At 40.7% G+C, this 17,863-nt stretch overlaps 1 protein-coding gene across 1 annotated transcript in view; it reads left to right on the plus strand.

Annotated features, from left to right (window-relative positions):
- Nucleotides 1-15,678, plus strand: part of IQCH (IQ motif containing H) — a 217,321-nt gene extending 201,643 nt beyond the window's left edge. Inside the window, 3 exon segments of the mRNA XM_027553044.1 lie at nucleotides 5,369-5,441; nucleotides 5,444-5,490; nucleotides 13,974-15,678. Coding sequence (XP_027408845.1) covers nucleotides 5,369-5,441; nucleotides 5,444-5,490; nucleotides 13,974-14,039 — 186 coding nt within the window. The 3' untranslated portion in view covers nucleotides 14,040-15,678.
- Nucleotides 15,679-17,863: the final 2,185 nt, after the last annotated feature.

Genomic DNA, 17,863 nt, shown 5'->3' on the forward strand with positions numbered 1-17,863 from the left:
GCATCTGGTTCCATCACTTCATGGCAAATAGATAGGGAAACAATGGAAAGAGTGACAGACTTTATTCTTTTGGGCTCCAAAATCACTGCAGATGGTGACTGCAGCCATGAAATTAAAAGACACCTGCTCCTTGGAAGAAAAGCTATGACCAATCTGGACAGCATATTAAAAAAAAAGAGACATTACTTTGCCAACAAGGGTCCATCTAGTCAAAGCTATGGTTTTTCCAGTAGTCATGTATAGATGTAAGAGGAGAGTTGGACCATAAAGAAAGCTGAGCACTGAAGAATTGATGCTTTTGAACTGTACTGTTGGAGAAGACTCTTGAGAGTCCCTTGGACTGAAGGGAGTTCCAGTCAATCCTAAAGGAAATCAGTCCTGAATATTTATTGGAAGGACTGATGCAGAAGTTGAAAGTCTGATATTTTGGCCACCTGATGTGAAGAACTGACTCATTGGAAAAGACCCTGATGCTGGGAAAGATTGAAGACAGGAGGAGAAGAGGACCACAGAATGGGATGTTTGAAACACATCACCGACTTGATGAACATGAGTTTAAGCAAATTCCGGGAGTTGGTGATGGACAGGGATGCCTGGCGTGCTGCAGTCCATGGGGTCACAAAGAGTCTGATGCAACTGAGCAACTTAACTGAGCTTATTTGATCCCCATGATAATCCCAAGAATAATTAAGACATGGGCTATCATACTCATTTTATAGATTAAAGGAAAGTAAGGCTAAAGGTAAAGGTAAGTGAGCTGCCCAAGATCATAAAGTTAAGTAAGTAGAAAAGCCCAGGTTTTCTGATTGAAGTCCCTTTCTGTTGAAAAGATTTACTGGTTGGTTGTTTAATTTCAAGTATTTTATCTTATTTGTGAAGTAATTTAGCTTAACAAATGTTAATAAGAGCTAGCTTGTTTCTGAGTGCTTACTCTGTGCCAGACGCTGTTCCAAGGTCTTTATGAACTCATCTAATCCTCGAGACAACACTGTCATCTATGCTGTCAGTCTGAATTAAAGACAACCCTAGATCGTTGGCTGTTTTTGCCTATAGAGACTGCAGACTTGGTTAAGTCTTTTAAAAATATAGGTGTATCATGTATGTTCATCTTTATTTGCATTACTATAACACATTTATTAAGCACTTAAGCTAGGAATTTCACAAAGCATCCAGGATACAGGGACATTTGGCAAAGTCCCTGTCCTTGAAGAGTTGAAAAGAAATATAAAATAGATGGTGCACACACAAAGGAAAACCATGAGTTCTCATTTAAATGCCTTTTGAGTGATAGTCCCTTAACCTGCTGCTGGGGTTCTCAGGAGAAACAATTGTGGACAGGTGGGGACACAGAACACTTTGCTCAGAACACAGAACTTGGTCTGGCCTTACAGACTAAGGCAGTCACCATGTGACAAGGAGAGGGAGACCCTCTCCAGCAGAAAGGACAGTAGCTGAAGAGAGACTGTGGTCTATTATGAACCAGCTGGGCTGGGACAGAGATTATGGGAGTGGGAAAAGTGATCGGGGAAAAGTGACTGAGAAAGTTGGGGAGTCTTGAAGGCAAGAAGGAGACACTGAAGAGTTCAGAGCATTGACCAATCGAGTTTGGAAAACATTAAATTATGGTCGTAATGCTCAATATCCCAGGTACCAGTTGAGGAAGGAACAGCCTGGAAAATTACATTTGGTATAGGTCTACAATGCTCCCAAGCCCTGTGGAAGTCTTCAAAGAAACAGCAAAAATAATAGTAGCTACTGTGTATCAAGTACTAGGTGTTTGTTTAATCATCAGAAGTCAGAGAAGTTAAATGACATATTCAAGATCACACAGTCAGTAAGTGGCCTAGTCAGGTTTTGATCTTTGGTCATTCTGTCTCTGTTTAACCTCTCCACTACTGAATTCTGCTTGTACCTGCATCTCCCTAGTAGGCTACAATGGTCTGGACTAGGATGGGGATGGTCATGGAAAAGAAGACATTACTTGGAGACATATATCAAATATCCTGGTGTTTCTTTCCAATTCCATATGAATCACAAGCCCAGGTCTGGGAAGAGGGGAACTGCAGTCTGTCTCCATAGAGTGGAAGAAACCTCAGGATAGTTGCTGTCCAGTAATACTGAACAGTGAGCTCTTCTGCCTCGCTTTGGAGCCAAGATGTGCACTGAGCTGGATCCTGGTATTAGATGCCTGCCCGTCTCTCTCCCTCACTGACTGGTGCCTGATCTTGGGTTTGCTAGTTTATATACTATAGCAGCATAAGACAAGTTTAGAAGACAAAAATAACCTTGGAATTATCTTGTGAATTCATGGTAATTACCACGCAATTACATGCTCAGTAACCACAATGGAATTTCAGAGTATTTACAGCTCACTTCCATACACAAGAGCTCAGGCTTCTGGGCCTTTGCTGTGAAGGCAGGAGTGTGGCACAGCCTGGCATGGCAGGGTGAGCAGGCATGGTGGTCATGCTCCCCCAGACTGATTGCATGGCTGAGCCAGAGCTTCTCTTAGCCAGTTCTTGTTACCCTCCAATTATCTCTGCCAGAGCTACATTGTCCTCCAAAAGATGTCCTCTAGGGGCAAAGCCTGGGATGACTGTCCTGAGCTGTCATTTTCTAGAGCATGTGTGACTGTCCCGTTTTGTGAATCAATCTCTGTTTCTGCCCCAAAGCTCTCCGTGACTGTAAGTCTCCTGAATTACATCCTTTGAAGTGCCTCTTCAGTCTGAGAGAAGTGCAGTCCACTTGCTTTATTTCATGCATCCATTCTTTCAAGAAATACTGAACACTAGCATCATGTCCAGCCTGGACATGATGAAGCCAAACAGTGCCTGCCCTCAGAAAACTCCCAGTCATGACAGGGTGCCAGCCAGGAGAACAACTCATAATAGGTTAGGGAGATAACAAAGTACAGCTGTGAGACAATAGATGGTCAAATAGATTTTCTTTTGTAAAAGCAGAATTCCCAGTGGCTCCAAGTGGGGATTATACCGGGGCGGGGGTGGGGATGGTGGTGCACAGCTCGATGCATTAGCCTGTGGGAGCCTAACATTTTTGGAGATGTGGACCCTGCTTGTGTGTGGGCTTAATTACTACTACAGATAACGTGACCATCAGATACACTATGTAAATGTTTAAAGAAAAAAACACAATATGCGGGGGACATATGTCACAAAAGATGAACATGAAATCTGTGTGTGTGTGAGCTGGGGGGGAAAGGATGTTTATTTTCTGCTGGGTACTCACTCCGTCAGCCGCAGTTCCCTGCAATAGCTCAGAGGCAGACAGGGGGCCTGGGGTTTCACAAAGATAGTGTGTCAGGTCGTTAGGATCCTTGCAACCAGCTGTGAAGCAGCAGGGAGCCAGCAGCACCCCTTTTCCTTCTCCTATTTCAAGTCACTGCACGTGATCAGGCAGTTGCCCAGCACCTGAGGGTCCCCAGAGTTCAAAATCTGGGCCATGTGTAGCCACTTTTATGCAGTAAGGTTGGCCACGGCTCTATGAGCACTTTTCCAAATTTCCATTTACCCAAGGACAAACAGAGATAATTGTCAAAGGCAAATATCACATTTCATGAAGGACATGCTATGAAACTATCAGGAACCAATACTTTCTTTTGTGCATATTAAATTCCCAGTATTTTAGGAGATACTATAGTTGAAATACTTTGGACCTACTATAACCAGTCTCTTTGGGATAGCTCTCATTGATAGGCAAGCAAGATAAAGAATAGCAATTTCCCAAACAAAGAAAGCAGTTGGAATTAAAGCTCTAGCATTGGTCCCTTCAAGGAGGTGAAGTATATTTTAATTATTTGTTGCCAAAGAGCACAGTATGGAAAGATGGAAGGAATCGTTACAGCAAGAAATCTAATGAAAACTATTTTAGCCAGGGGACCATGGTTGGCATCATAGTGATAAGTCATGTTGATATGAAGTGATGAAAGTAGCAGTTTCCCTCTCTCTCCAAAACCAACAACCCTCATCTAACCATGAAAAAAATATCAGACATCCCTAAATTGAGGGATATCCTACAATATACCTGATCAGTTCAGTTCAATTCAGTTGCTCAGTCATGTTCTACTCTTTGCGACCCCATGAATCGCAGCACGCCAGGCCTCCCTGTCCATCACCAACTCCCGGAGTTCACTCAAACTCACGTCCATCAAGTTGGTGATGCCATCCAGCCATCTCATCCTCTGTCGTCCCCTCTCCTCCTGCCCCCAATCCCTCCCAGCATCAGAGTCTTTTCCAATGAGTCAACTCTTCGCATGAGGTGGCCAAAGTACTGGAGTTTCAGCTTTAGCATCATTCCTTCCAAAGAACACCCAGGGCTGATCTCCTTCAGAATGGCCTGGGTGGATCTCCTTGCAGTCCAAGGGACTCTCAAGAGTCTTCCCCAACACCACAGTTCAAAAGCATCAATTCTTCGGCGCTCAGCTTTCTTCACAGTCCAACTCTCACATCCATACATGACCACTGGAAAAACCATAGCCTTGACTAGACGGACCTTTGTTGTCAAAGTAATGTCTCTGCTTTTCAATATGCTATCTAGGTTGGTCATAACCTTTCTTCCAAAGAGTAAGTGTCTTTTAATTTCATGGCTGCAGTCACCATCTGCAGTGATTCTGGAGCCCCAAAAAATAAAGTCTGACACTGTTTCCACTGTTTCCCCATCTATTTCCCATGAAGTGATGGGACCAGATCAGTACCCCTCAAAACTGTTAGGTGAGACTGAGAAACTGTCACAGAAGACATGACAAATATAAGGTGGAGGGGATCCTGGAACAGAAAATGGGAATTAGGGGGAAAGTAATTATATCCAAATAAAGTATGGGCTTAACAGTAATGTGGCGATTTGGTTCCTTAGTCATGACAAACATCATGTACATGTACCACATCAATGTGCCTTGTCAAAAGCAGGGGAACTAGGTGTGGGTTATACAGGAATTCTCTGTATAATCTTTGCAACTTTTCTCTTAATCCACAATTATTCTGAGATTAAAATTCTATTTAGGGTTTCCCTGGTGGTCCAGTGGTTAGGAATTCACCTGTCAATATAGGGGACATGGGTTCAATCCCTGGTCTGGGAACATCCCACGTGCCATGGAGCAGCTAAGCCCATGGGCCATGGTTACTGAAGCCCACAAGCCCTAGAGCCCATGTTCTGCAGCAAGAGAGGCCAGTGCAATAAGAAGCCCACGCACTGCAATGAAGAGTAGCCCCTGCCCACTGCAACTAGAGAAAGCCTGCACAGAGCAACAAAAACCCAGCACAGCCAAAAAAGTAAAGAAATTTTTAAAATATTTTAAGTTTATATATTTTGTAAAAAGTCTGACATTCAGCTGTTTTGTTTTTTTTTTTTCCAGTCACAGGCAACCAGTCGCTATGCAGTGATGAGCACCCAGCTGAGACACGAGAGTCTCTCTCTGTTTTTCCACTATGTTTTCTCCATATGTGTAAGGCCCATGGCATCGGCTATAATATTGAGGTATGAAGGACGACAGTTGGCCAAGATTGGACCAAATGTAGGCCTGTAGGGGATTTAGGCAGCTAATAATTTGGTACCTCTTCAAACAGATGTTCTTTAAACATTGGTTTGACATGTATTTAGAGGAAGGCTGAGTGCTGCTTGGGGATGAGCAGAAAGGCAACTCCACAGAGGGTAGCACTTGGTCCTGGGAAGTTGATATCTGTCCCCAGACTCATACACCCCATGTTAGTAAAGTAGAAACCCTGTAGCTCCCCAGACTTAGGGGTCATTTAGGGGGACCCTCTCTTCATTTTGAAGCATGTCTTGACTTTCTGACCCCAACCAAAGCTGCTTACCTATGAACATTCTCCTAGTCTGGTTGGGCTGCCATAACAAAACACCATATACAAGGTGGTTTAAAGGGCTTCCCTTGTGGCTCAGCTGGTAAAGAATCTGCCTGCAATGTCGGAGACCTGGGTTCAATCCCTGGGTTGGGAAGATCCCCTGGAGAAGGGAAAGGCTACCCACTTCAGTATTCTGGCCTGGAGAGTTCCAGGGACTGTACAGTCATGGGGTCTCAAAGACTTGAACACGACTGAGTAACTTTCACTTCACTTAAACAACGTAAATTTATTTCTCACAGTTCTGGGGGCTGGGTAATCCAAGGTGAAGTTCCAGTTAATTCAGTTCCCAGTAAGGACCCTTCCTGACTTAATAGAGTAACTGCCTCTTTGCTGTGTCCTAACATGGTGACACATGTTAGGAACCATTCAACTTCAGCTTCTTCAGCATTACTGGTTGGGGCATAGACTCGGATTACTGTGATATTGAATGGTTTGCCTTAGAAACAAACAGAGATCATTCTGTCATTTTTGAGATTGCATCCAAGTACTGCATTTCGGACTCTTTTGTTAATCATGATGGCTACTCCATTTCTTCTGAGGAATTCCTGCCCACAGTAGTAGATATATTGGTCATCTGAGTTAAATTCACCTATTCCAGTCCATTTTAGTTTGCTGATTCCTAGAATGTCGATGTTCACTCTTGCCATCTCCTGTTTGACCACTTCCAATTTGCCTTGATTCATGGACCTGACATTCCAGGTTCCTATGCAATATTGCTCTTTACAGCATTGGACCTTGCTTCTATCACCAGTCACATCCACAACTGGGTATTGTTTTTGCTTTGGCTCCATCCCTTCATTCTTTCTGGAGTTATTTCTCCACTGATCTCCAGTAGCATATTGGGCACCTACTGACCTGGGAGTTCCTCTTTCAGTATCCTATCATTTTGCCTTTTCATACTGTTCATGGGGTTCTCAAAGCAAGAATACTGAAATACTGCTCAAACTACCGCACAATTGCACTCATCTCACATGCTAGTAAAGTAATGCTCAAAATTCTCCAAGCAGATGGTGACTGCAGCCATGAAATTAAAAGACACTTACTCCTTGGAAGAAAAGTTATGACCAACCTAGATAGCATATTGAAAAGCAGAGACATTACTTTGACAACAAAGGTCCGTCTAGTCAAGGCTATGGTTTTTCCAGTGGTCATGTATGGATGTGAGAGTTGGACTGTGAAGAAAGCTGAGTGCCGAAGAATTGATGCTTTTGAACTATGGTGTTGGAGAAGACTCTTGAGAGTCCCTTGGACTGCAAGGAGATCCAACTAGTCCATTCTGAAGGAGATCAGCCCTGGGATTTCTTTGGAAGGAATGATGCTAAAGCTGAAACTCCAGTACTTTGGCCACCTCATGCAAAGAGTTGACTCATTGGAAAAGACTCTGATGCTGGGAGGGATTGGGGGCAGGAGGAGAAGGGGACGACAGAGGATGAGATGGCTGGATGGCATCACTGACTCAATGGACATGAGTCTGAGTGAATTCCAGGAGTTGGTGATGGACAGAGAGGCCTGGCGTGCTGCGATTCATGGGGTCGCAAAGAGTCGGACACGACTGAGTGACTGAACTGAACATGGTGAAGACAGAGCAATCTCTGGTATCTCTGTAACCTCTCCTAGAAGGACACAAGTTCTATCCAAATGGAGCTTCACCCTTATGGCCTCAATAACCTTAACCATTTCCTTAAAGTCCCTGTTTCCAATACATTCACATAGGGTATTAAGGCTTAAACATATGAATTGGGGTGTGGGGGAGTGGTACACAATTCAATTCATAGCATCCTTCTACAGACATATCATAGTTTCTTTCCAGGAGGAGTTCTGATAGAAAACAGTTTCCCCCGTTTTTAGTTTATTTCCAGTGATACTGATGGCCAGCTGAAGAGTCAACTGTAGTTTTCAGCCTCAGAGTTTATTAGACTTCCATATGCCAGAAGGTGGCTAAATCTAACTCTAGCTTTATCTGAATCAACTTATTTGCTTATAAAATATCAAAGCAGAACAAGCTCTGTGAGTGGGCATATTTGGCAGAGAAGTTCTCCTGTTGAAAAGAAAACATACTCCATAACTTTATAATGCCCAAAATTATTATTAGACATTTATTTCTTCGGCTGAAGGCTTTGTACTTGATTGAAGTTCTAGCTACCCCTGGGAAAAGTAAAGCACCAAATTTTTAAAGTTATTTACACCTTCGTGGCTCTGAGTTGATCAGATTCATTTCTAAGAACAAATCTCAGTACAGGAAACAGGCTGCTATGGTCCGGGAGAAGAGTGGGTGGTGCAGAGGAAGGGGTTCCACTGAGGGCGAGAAGAATGAAGAAAGGGCAGAGAAGAACAGAAGACACAACGGGCGTAGCCTCCAGGTCTCCAGTGCCAAACAGTCTATAAAGGATGAAAGCTGAAGTGGAAGAGAAAGAGAAATAGACTGAAGGTGATGGAGTGATGGAACAATATGAAGAAGAAAAAGATAACAGGAGAAAATCTGGAGGAGAAAATCCAGAGACTGGAACATTCTATAAAAATAAGGTGTGTGTGTTAGTTGCTCAGTCGTGTCTGACTCTTTGTGACCCCATGGACTATAGCCAGGCTCTCTCGTTCATGGAATTTTCCAGGCAAGAATACTGGAGTGGGTTGCCATTTCCTTCTACAGATCTTCCCAACCCAAGGATCAAACCTGGGTCTCCCACATTGCAGGCAGACTCTACCATTTGAGGCACCAGGGAAGCTTCCTAAAAATAAAGTAGGAGGAGATAAACAGAAAGAAAAAGAACAAATAATAAATAAAGCTACAAGAAGAGATGAGAAATTGAGTCATAAAACTCTGAGGCGAGAAGGAGACATGTGACTACTTGGAAATTTTTCAAATTCTCTAACAATGACCTTACTCTATTTTTCCTGTGAAGGATTCACATCTTTTCAGACCCTGGGATCCATCCCTGGTCAGAACTCTCTACTTGTTCTCTCCATTGCATTTTCTTGGCGAGGCATTTAAACAAGCACCTACTATGTGCTGGCACTGAGCTAAGCACTATTACATTATTATCTCTTTAATCTTCTATAAGAAATTGCTATTTCTGCCATATTACAGTGAGGAATTAGTGCTTAAAGAGTTTAAGCACTTTCCCCAGGCCACACATCCAAGCATTTTATGCCTTAATCCACAATTGTCCATAAAGTTAAATATGATTCTTTTTCTTATATCAGAATACCTCCTATGCACCTTTTTCTCTCTAAAGACTGTTTCTCACTAATTATGTATGTTTCTAAAACATTATTTCTAATCTATTCCAAGAATTCTGAGATCCATTTCAAATAAAATATTCCACCTAGGTATTCCTTATATATTCTTCAGTTGAAGAAGCGCAGACTTCTCCATAACCCCCTCAACTGTCTCCATTTGACAAAGGAAAAAAAAAAAAAAAAGATATGTATAACAATGAACTTCCTTAAAATTTTATTGCCTCCTTGGGTTATTCTGAGTCTATAAAGAAGGTCACTTACCCTAATTCCAGTGTTACATGTGCTATCTCCTTTCCATGCGTGTGTGCTCAGTTGCTCAGCTGTGTCCAACTCTTTGTGTCCCCATGGACTGTAACCTGCTAGCCTCTTTTGTCCCTGGAATTTTCCAGGCAAGAATACTGGAGTGGGTTGCCATTTCCTACTCCAGGGTATATTCCCAACGGAGGGACTGAACCCACATCTCCTGCATCGGCAGGCAGATTTTTTACCATTGAGCCACCTGGGAAGCCCTACCTGTTTCCACTCTTGATCAAATTTAATGTGGCAAGAAGCAATATTAATAACACATCAATGTCATTGCTACCAAAGAAGAATCCTCAAAAGTCCTTATTCTCAACATTATGTTTTTCTTCCCATTATCATCATCGAATTTCGCATGTTATTTTTGGTCCAAAATCTCAGGGGTGAAAAGGGGAAATGAGATCACCCTATGAGTTTATTTTTCCTTGCTGAATATTGGAAGGAAGCATTGCTGAGTTTGTAACCAACTCAGTAGGTCTCATTCCTGGTATTTCTGTAATGCTACAAAATACCCCCACTGATTTCCTAATGAAATGAACTTGTAATGAAAGCCATATGGAGAAAAGTGTCACGTTTACTGCCTGCGACAGTGTGATGGGCCGGTCTCACACACATGCAGGCAATGTGCCATGGTCCTAAATGGCTCCACAGCCACTAGCAATCACTTCCTCAGGCCAACGGATTGTCGTGGTGGCTGATCAAAATGTTCTGATTCTCCTCCTTTCACGCACGTAAGAGAATTATACCTCCTCCACCCTCTGCCAGTGAAATATGAATAGAAGTGATGTATGTCTTTCTGTGCCTTTAAGAGCCACTCCATGAGTCACCATGTCCTTTTTCCTGCCTTGGAAATCCTGGAAGCACACTGAAATGGAGCCTCTTTCAGCTCTGATGTACCAACGGGGACCAGACATCCATGTTGACCCATGTGGGAAATGAAGTATGAGCAAGAACCAACTTTTTTGTTACACAAAGTAGTAATTGTTTTTTTTTTTTTTTAACTATTGAAGCATAACTTAGCCTACTTGATAGATTCAGAAATTAGTATCAAGAAAAGGATGCACCCCAAAAAGAAAAGAAGTATTATTACTTCACCATGTAGTCAGTACAAACAGTAATAAGATATTTTACATTAGTGTACCAAGTCAGGGATTGAACCTGGGTCTCCTGCATTGCAGGCATATTCTGTACCATTTGAGCCACCAGGGAAGCCCAAAAAAGGGCACGTTGCCTCGGGGAAACAAACTCCATCTCCCATTTGACAGGCGGGGATGTTCCCCACTATTCTGAAGAGGACAGCTTGAAAGCTGCAGTAAAGTCAATCACGATTACTAATATTTCAAGTTCTCAGTAGCCCCACGTGTCTAGTGGCCACCATGCTGGACAGCACAGTAAAGGATGCAATACAAGATCATCTAGTCAATAGTTCTTAGCCATGACTGCCCATTAGAATGGCCTGAGTGAGATTTAAAAAGTACAGATGTTCAGGCAAGTTTGGGAGTAAGGAGAGGCAAGTGAGGCACTTACCCAAAGGACCTCAGTAATAAAGATAAATTTAATAATGTAATGCAAATGTTAAAATCAAAATTAATTCAAGAAATCCAAGATGAACAAAATATCAATATTTCAAATAAAATACACTGATGTTTTTCCTTTGCCTTGGGCTCTAGTATGGCTGAGTCTGGCACTGTACCCAGGACCCACTCCAGACCAATTAAATCAGTATTTTTAGAGGTAAGGTCCAGGCATTAAATTTTTAAAGCACTCAGATGATTCTAATATGCAGCCAGCATTGACCACCATTCTAGTCCATTGTCTATTCTAATGCCTAGATTTCCTGATAAAATGGAGAGTCAATGGGGAATTGCAATTCTGGCATGTGGTATTTTTTACCAAATCCCCCAAATGTAGTTTTTGTTTTTTTTCCCTGCACTTTTAGTGATGAGGAGTCCACAGCTTCATGGGACAGCCATTTCCACTATTGGACAACTCTAGCATTAGCTTTTGTTTATTTGAGAAAAAAATGTTAAAAGATAGTTTTCCAAAAAGGATAAAATCATGCCTCTCATACAGATACAAAACTACACACATGATAAAGATCTTATTTAAGAGAGAAGAATTAGGCAGATTTTATAATCAGGACAAGAAAGAATTTTAAAAAACCATACATCTTTATAGATCATGACTATTGAAATGAAAATGTAAATGGAGGCAAAGTTGATTTTTTCACATAGGAAGCAGGAGAGGAAAATCAACTGAACCTCTACCAAACTGGACAGAATTTCTCAGTCACTTGTAAAATATCTTCCATAGAATCAAGGTGTGATATAGACAGTATATAGCTTTCCTTTGAAGTACAAATTATTTTTCACACAACAAACTGCTTCCCTATATTTTTTATCCATTTGTCTTAGAACAGTGGTTTTTAAATTTTGATGTGCATGAGAATCACCTAGAAAGTGAGCTAAATTGCAGATTGGAAAAGGAAATGAAAGCAAAAATAAATAAATGCTGCTGCTGCTGCTGTTCCTAAGTCACTTCAGTCGTGTCCGACTCTGTGCGACCCCATAGACGGCAGCCCACCAGGCTCCCCTGTCTCTGGGATTCTCCAGGCAAGAACAGTGGAGTGGGTTGCCATTTCCTTCTCCAATGCATGAAAGTGAAAAGTGAAAGTGAAGTCGCTCAGTCGTGTCTGACCCTCAGCGACCCCATGGACTGCAGCCTTCCAGGCTCCTCCATTCATGGGATTTTCCAGGCAAGAGTACTGGAGTGGGGTGCCATTGCCTTCTCCGAACAAATAAATGGGACCTAATTAAACTTAAAAGCTTTTACACAGCAAAGGAAACCACTGACAAAACAAAAGACCACCTGCTAAATGGGAGAAAATATTTGCAAATGATATGACAACTAAGGGGTTAATATCCAAAATATATAAACAGCTCTTACAACTCAACATGAAAAACAAACAAACAAACAAAAACAATTAAAAATTGGGCAGAAGACCTGAACAGACATTTTTCAAAAGAAGTTACACCGATGGCCAACAAGCACATGAAAAGATGCTCAACATCATTTGTCATCAGAGAAATGCAAATCAAAATCATAATGAGATATCACCTCATACCCATCTATCATCAAAAAGAGCACAAATAACAAATGTTGGTGAGGATGTGGAGAAAAGAGAACCCTCATACACTGTTGGTGCAAATAGAAATTGGTGCAGCCACTGTGGAGAACAGTATGGAGGTTTCTCAGAAAACTAAAAGTATCATTACCATAAGATCCACCAATTTCACTCCTGGGTAGAAAACACTAATTTGAAAAGATACATGCACCCCAAATGTTCATAGCACCACTATTTACTATTGCCAAGATATGGAAGCAACCTAAGTATTCACCAACAGGTAAATGAATAAAGAAGATGTGGTATATATGTACAATGGAATATTACTCAGCCATAAAAAGAATGAAAATTTGCCATTTGCAACAACATGGAGGGACTTAGAGGTATTATACTTAGTGAAATAAATCAGAGAGAAAGACAAATACTGTTTGTTATAACTTACATGTGGAATCTAAGAAATACAACAAAAACTAGTGAATATAACAAAAAGAAACAGACTTACAGAGAACAAACGAGTGGTTATCAGTGGGAAGAGGGAAGGTGGGAGGGATAAGACAAGGATAGATTAAGAAGCACAAACTACTATGTATAGAATAAATAAGCTACAACACAAGGAATATAGCCAGTATGTTAAAAGAACTATACATGTGGTATAACCTTTAAAAATTGTCAATCATTATGTTGTACACCTGATACTTATATAATATTGTATATCAACTATATATCAATTTTGAAAAGTATATGTAGAATGGAATATTACTCAACCATGAGAAAGAAGAAAATATTGTTATGTGTGAGAACGTAGATGAAACTTGACTGCATTATGCTAAATGAGAAAAGCCAGACAAAGATTATACAATATCACTTACATGTAGAATCCAAAAAAAAGGTCAAACTCAACGAAACAGAGTAGAGTGGCGGTTACCAGGGCCTGGGGTGGGTGGGGGATTGGGAGAATATTGGTCAAAGGGACAAATTTGCAGTTTGAAAATTAGAATAGGTTCTGGGAAATCTAACAAAGAGCATCGTGATTACAGTCAACAATATTATATTATATACTTCAAAATTGCCATGAGACTAGATCTTTAATATTCTCACCACAAAAATGAAATCATAATTATGTGATGAGATAGGGGTCTTAGCTAAAGCTATTGTGATAATCAAATTACAATAAATAAATATATCAAATCAACATGTTGTACACTTTAAACTTATACAATGTTTGATGTAAATTATAATCTCAATTGAAAGACAACACTGACCAGGAATATATCTATTCCATATTCTGGAGACAGCCTTTCCAAATGTGCTTCTGACAATATTTGCAATTAGTTCTAGACTTCAATTCATATCAGCATTAGTGGTCTTAGTGTAGTACATTTTCTTTGTTTCCAACATAATATGCTATTTCTCTTCTTCCCATTCAAATTTTATAGGACAGACAAGGAACTATCTTTATATTATTTGAAAACTTGAAGAGAGACAGGTTGGGAATGTTGTAAGTATGAAGTATATCTAAGAGATGTAATAAGCTAAGAAAATAGACTATAACAACCAACAAGAATGATGCTTCTTTTGCATTTTAATCAGTGTGCTGATTTATTGAAAGTCTATCTTGTTTTATTCAGATCTTTAAGTATTTCATAAATTGACTTGAGATGTGTCAGTGGGAGTTCATTATTATAACTGATTAATTATCCAGAATCGATGGGTAAGAGTCTAGTTTTAACAACATATTATATTCAAACACATATACCTACAAGCCACAGCAAATCTGACTAATGAGGAACCAGCTCAGATGTCCTGATTGCAGAAGGGCAGTTGTCATTCTGACATGCTTAGAAAAATGGTCTGATGACTTGGCAAGATGCTCCCTAAAAGGCAGGGTCTGTAGCCTCTTCTCAGATCTAGTTCCAGCCCTGATGCAGTCTCCACATTTTATGCTAAGAGTCCTTTCCACCATTCAGGGGGTTTCTCTGTGTTTCCCTGTTTCCTGCAAATTTCTCTCCAGGTTATTCTGGAGAGCTTAGTAAAAGCTGTTACCTCATCTAGGACTCAGAACTTTCCAGCCATAGCCTTGAACTGTATATTATTCATATCTTGAAATATGGTTATTTGGTACCTTTAAGTCATTCTGATTTGTTGGGAAACTTTCTATCCTATATTTTTCTTCCTTTTAATATTTACAGCACATTGAAAAAGATAAGATGAACAAATATAAACTTTTCTTAGTGTTGCTTTATTTTCTCTGGAGGATTGAGAGGCTTTTTCATGAGTTGGCTGGGTTTTGTTTAGGTTTATGACAATCAGGCCATATCAGGTGAGAGCTCTAAGAGGGAACCTTCCACATCAAAATTGTGTGGCTTGGCTTCACTGGGGTAACTTCATCTGATTTCAGTTATACTAGGATATTTCTGGAAATAGTGGAATTTAAGTAGAAAGCTCAAGGAAGGAAAAAATGAAGGAAGTTCTAGAGATGAATTATTAATAGAAAGGGGACATACAGTCGATCTAGGTTCTTGGATCCCAAGCTGGGAACCATGGACCTGAGGAGGCTGAGGGGGTGGTTAGAGGAGCTTGAATCCATGTGTGGACTCAGCATCATACACACACACACACACACACACACAATTTTTTTTAAAGTATGAGTCTCAATCTTTAGGATATGTAAGAATCACCTTGAGGGACCTTGTGAAACTACACAATCAAAGAGTCTGATTTTGTCGATCTGGATGGGACCCAGGAATTTGGAGAAGCACCTGGGGTCCAATACATACTGACCTTGTGGCAATAAAATACAAATCACTGTTAAAAAATTAATTATTCTCAGATCTCTCTTGGTATTGTCACATTGCACTTGAAAATATGTGGACTATTTTCAAATATCTTTTGATAATGATTTCTAACATCATTCCACAGTGCTAAGAGAACAGACTCTGTACCATTTCAATACCTTTAGACCACGAAATTTTTTGTACCTTTTTTTTATGCCCCCAGATATGTTCCAGTGTCTCCTGGTTTGTAGTCTATGGGAACTTGAATAGAATTTGTATCATGCTATTGTATGAAAGTTGTATATATCTTAATTATGTTGAATTGGTTCATAGTGCTATTCAGGTCTACTATATCCTTCTACTTTTCTGTCTGTTCATTCTATTAATTTTTGAGAGTTTGATATTGAAACTCCTACTAAAAATTTTAATTTATCCACTTAAAAAGTTGTAAAATATAGTAGAACTATATGTAACTTTGTTCTGTGTTTTCCAAGTCTACTCTAAATGTGTTATTATACTTTCATAATTTAAAAAAGAAAAAAATGAAAAAAAATTAATGACTCTAAAGTTGTCTTTCCCCTTCATGGATCACAGCTTTGTCGTGGTGAAGGGCCATCCAGGATGGACAGGTCATAGTGAAGAGTTCTGACAAAACATGGTCCACTGGAGGAGGAAATGGCAACCCACTCCAGTATTCTTGCCTGGAAAACCACATAAACAATATGAAAAGGCAAAAAGATTTGACACCTGAAGATGAACCCCCAGGTTGGAAGGTGTTCAATATACTACTGGGAAAGAGCAGAGAGCAATTACTAATAGCTCCAGAAAGAATGAAGCAATAGGGCGAAACCAGAAATGACACTCAGTTGTGGACGTGTCTAGTGATGAAAGTAAAGTCCATGCTGTTAAAGAACAATACTGAATAAGAACTTGGAATGTTAGGTCCATGAATCAAGGTAAGTTGGATGTGGTCAAGCAGGAGATGGCAAGATTGAACACCAGCATCTCAGGAATCAGTGAATTAAAATGGATGGGATAGACAGATGAATGGCTAAGGAAGTTATGGTATACATACATAGTGGAATATTACTCAGCTATAAAAAGGAATGCATTTGAGTCTGTTCTGATGAGGGGGATGAACCTAGAGCCTATTATACAGAGTGAAGGAAGTCAGAAAGAGAAAGACAAATATTGTATATTAATGCATATATATGGAATCTAGAAAGATAGTACTGACAATCCTATGTGCAGGGCAGCAAAGGAGACACAGACATAAAGAACAGACTTTTGGACACAGTGGGGGAAGGAGAGGGTGGGATGATTTGAGAGAATAGCACTGAAACATACACATTACCATATGTAAAATATGTAGCCAGTGGGAGTTTGATGTATGACGCAGGGAACCCAAAGCCAGTGCTATGTGACAACCTAAAAGGTGGGAGGGGGAGAGAGGCAGGAGAGGGGTATAAGAGGGAGGGGACATATGTATGCTGCTGCTGCTGCGTTGCTTCAGTCGTGTCCGACTCTGTGCGACCCCACAGACGGCAGCCCACCAGGCTTCCCATCCCTGGGATTCTCGGCAAGAACACTGGAGTGGGTTGCTATTTCCTTCTCCAATGCATGAAAGTGAAAAGTGAAAGAGAAGTCACTCAGTCGTGTCCAACTCTAGCGACCCCATGGACTGCAGCCTACCAGGCTCCTCTGTCCATGGGATTCTCCAGGCACAAGTACTGGAGTGGGGTGCCATTGCCTTCTCCAGGACATATGTATACCTATGGCCAATTCATGTTGATGTATGGCAAAAATCATCACAATTTTGTGAAATAATTATCCTACAATTAAAAATTTAAAAAGATTAGTTCTAAAACAATGGAAAATAAATAAAATGGATGAGAATGGATGAATTTCATTCAGATGACCATTATATCTACTACTGTGGGTGAGGCAGATTTTATTTTCTTGGGCTCCAAAATCACTGTGGACAATGACTGCAGCCATGAAATTAAAAGATACATAAACCATCTCCTTGCTCCTTGGAAGGAATGTTATGACAAAACTAGATAGCATATTAAAAAGCAGAGACATTGCTTTGCCAACAAAGGTCATATAGTCAAAGTTATGGTTTTTCCAGTACTCATGTATGGATGTGAGAGTTGGACCATTAAGAAGGCTGAGCACAGAATTGATGCTTTCCAACTATGGTCTGGAGAAGACTCTTGAGAGTCCCTTGGAGACTCCCTGGAGCAAGGAGATCAAACCAGTCAATCACAAAGGAAATCAACTCTGAATATTCATTGGAAGGACTGAAGCTGAAGCTCCAATACTTTGGCCACCTAATGTGAAGAGCCAACTCACTGAAAAAGATCTGACTCATTGGAAAAGACCCTGATTCTGGGAAAGACTGAAGGCAAAAGGAGAAGGTGGCAGCAGAGGATGAGATGGTTAGATGGCATCACCAACTCTATGCGCATGAATTTGAGCAAACTCTGGGATATAGTGGAGGACAGAGAAGCCTGGCGTGCTGCAGTCCATGGGGTAGCAAAGAATCCAAC

Source organism: Bos indicus x Bos taurus, chromosome 10, assembly GCF_003369695.1.
Source record: "Bos indicus x Bos taurus breed Angus x Brahman F1 hybrid chromosome 10, Bos_hybrid_MaternalHap_v2.0, whole genome shotgun sequence".
Taxonomy (NCBI): domain Eukaryota; kingdom Metazoa; phylum Chordata; class Mammalia; order Artiodactyla; family Bovidae; genus Bos; species Bos indicus x Bos taurus.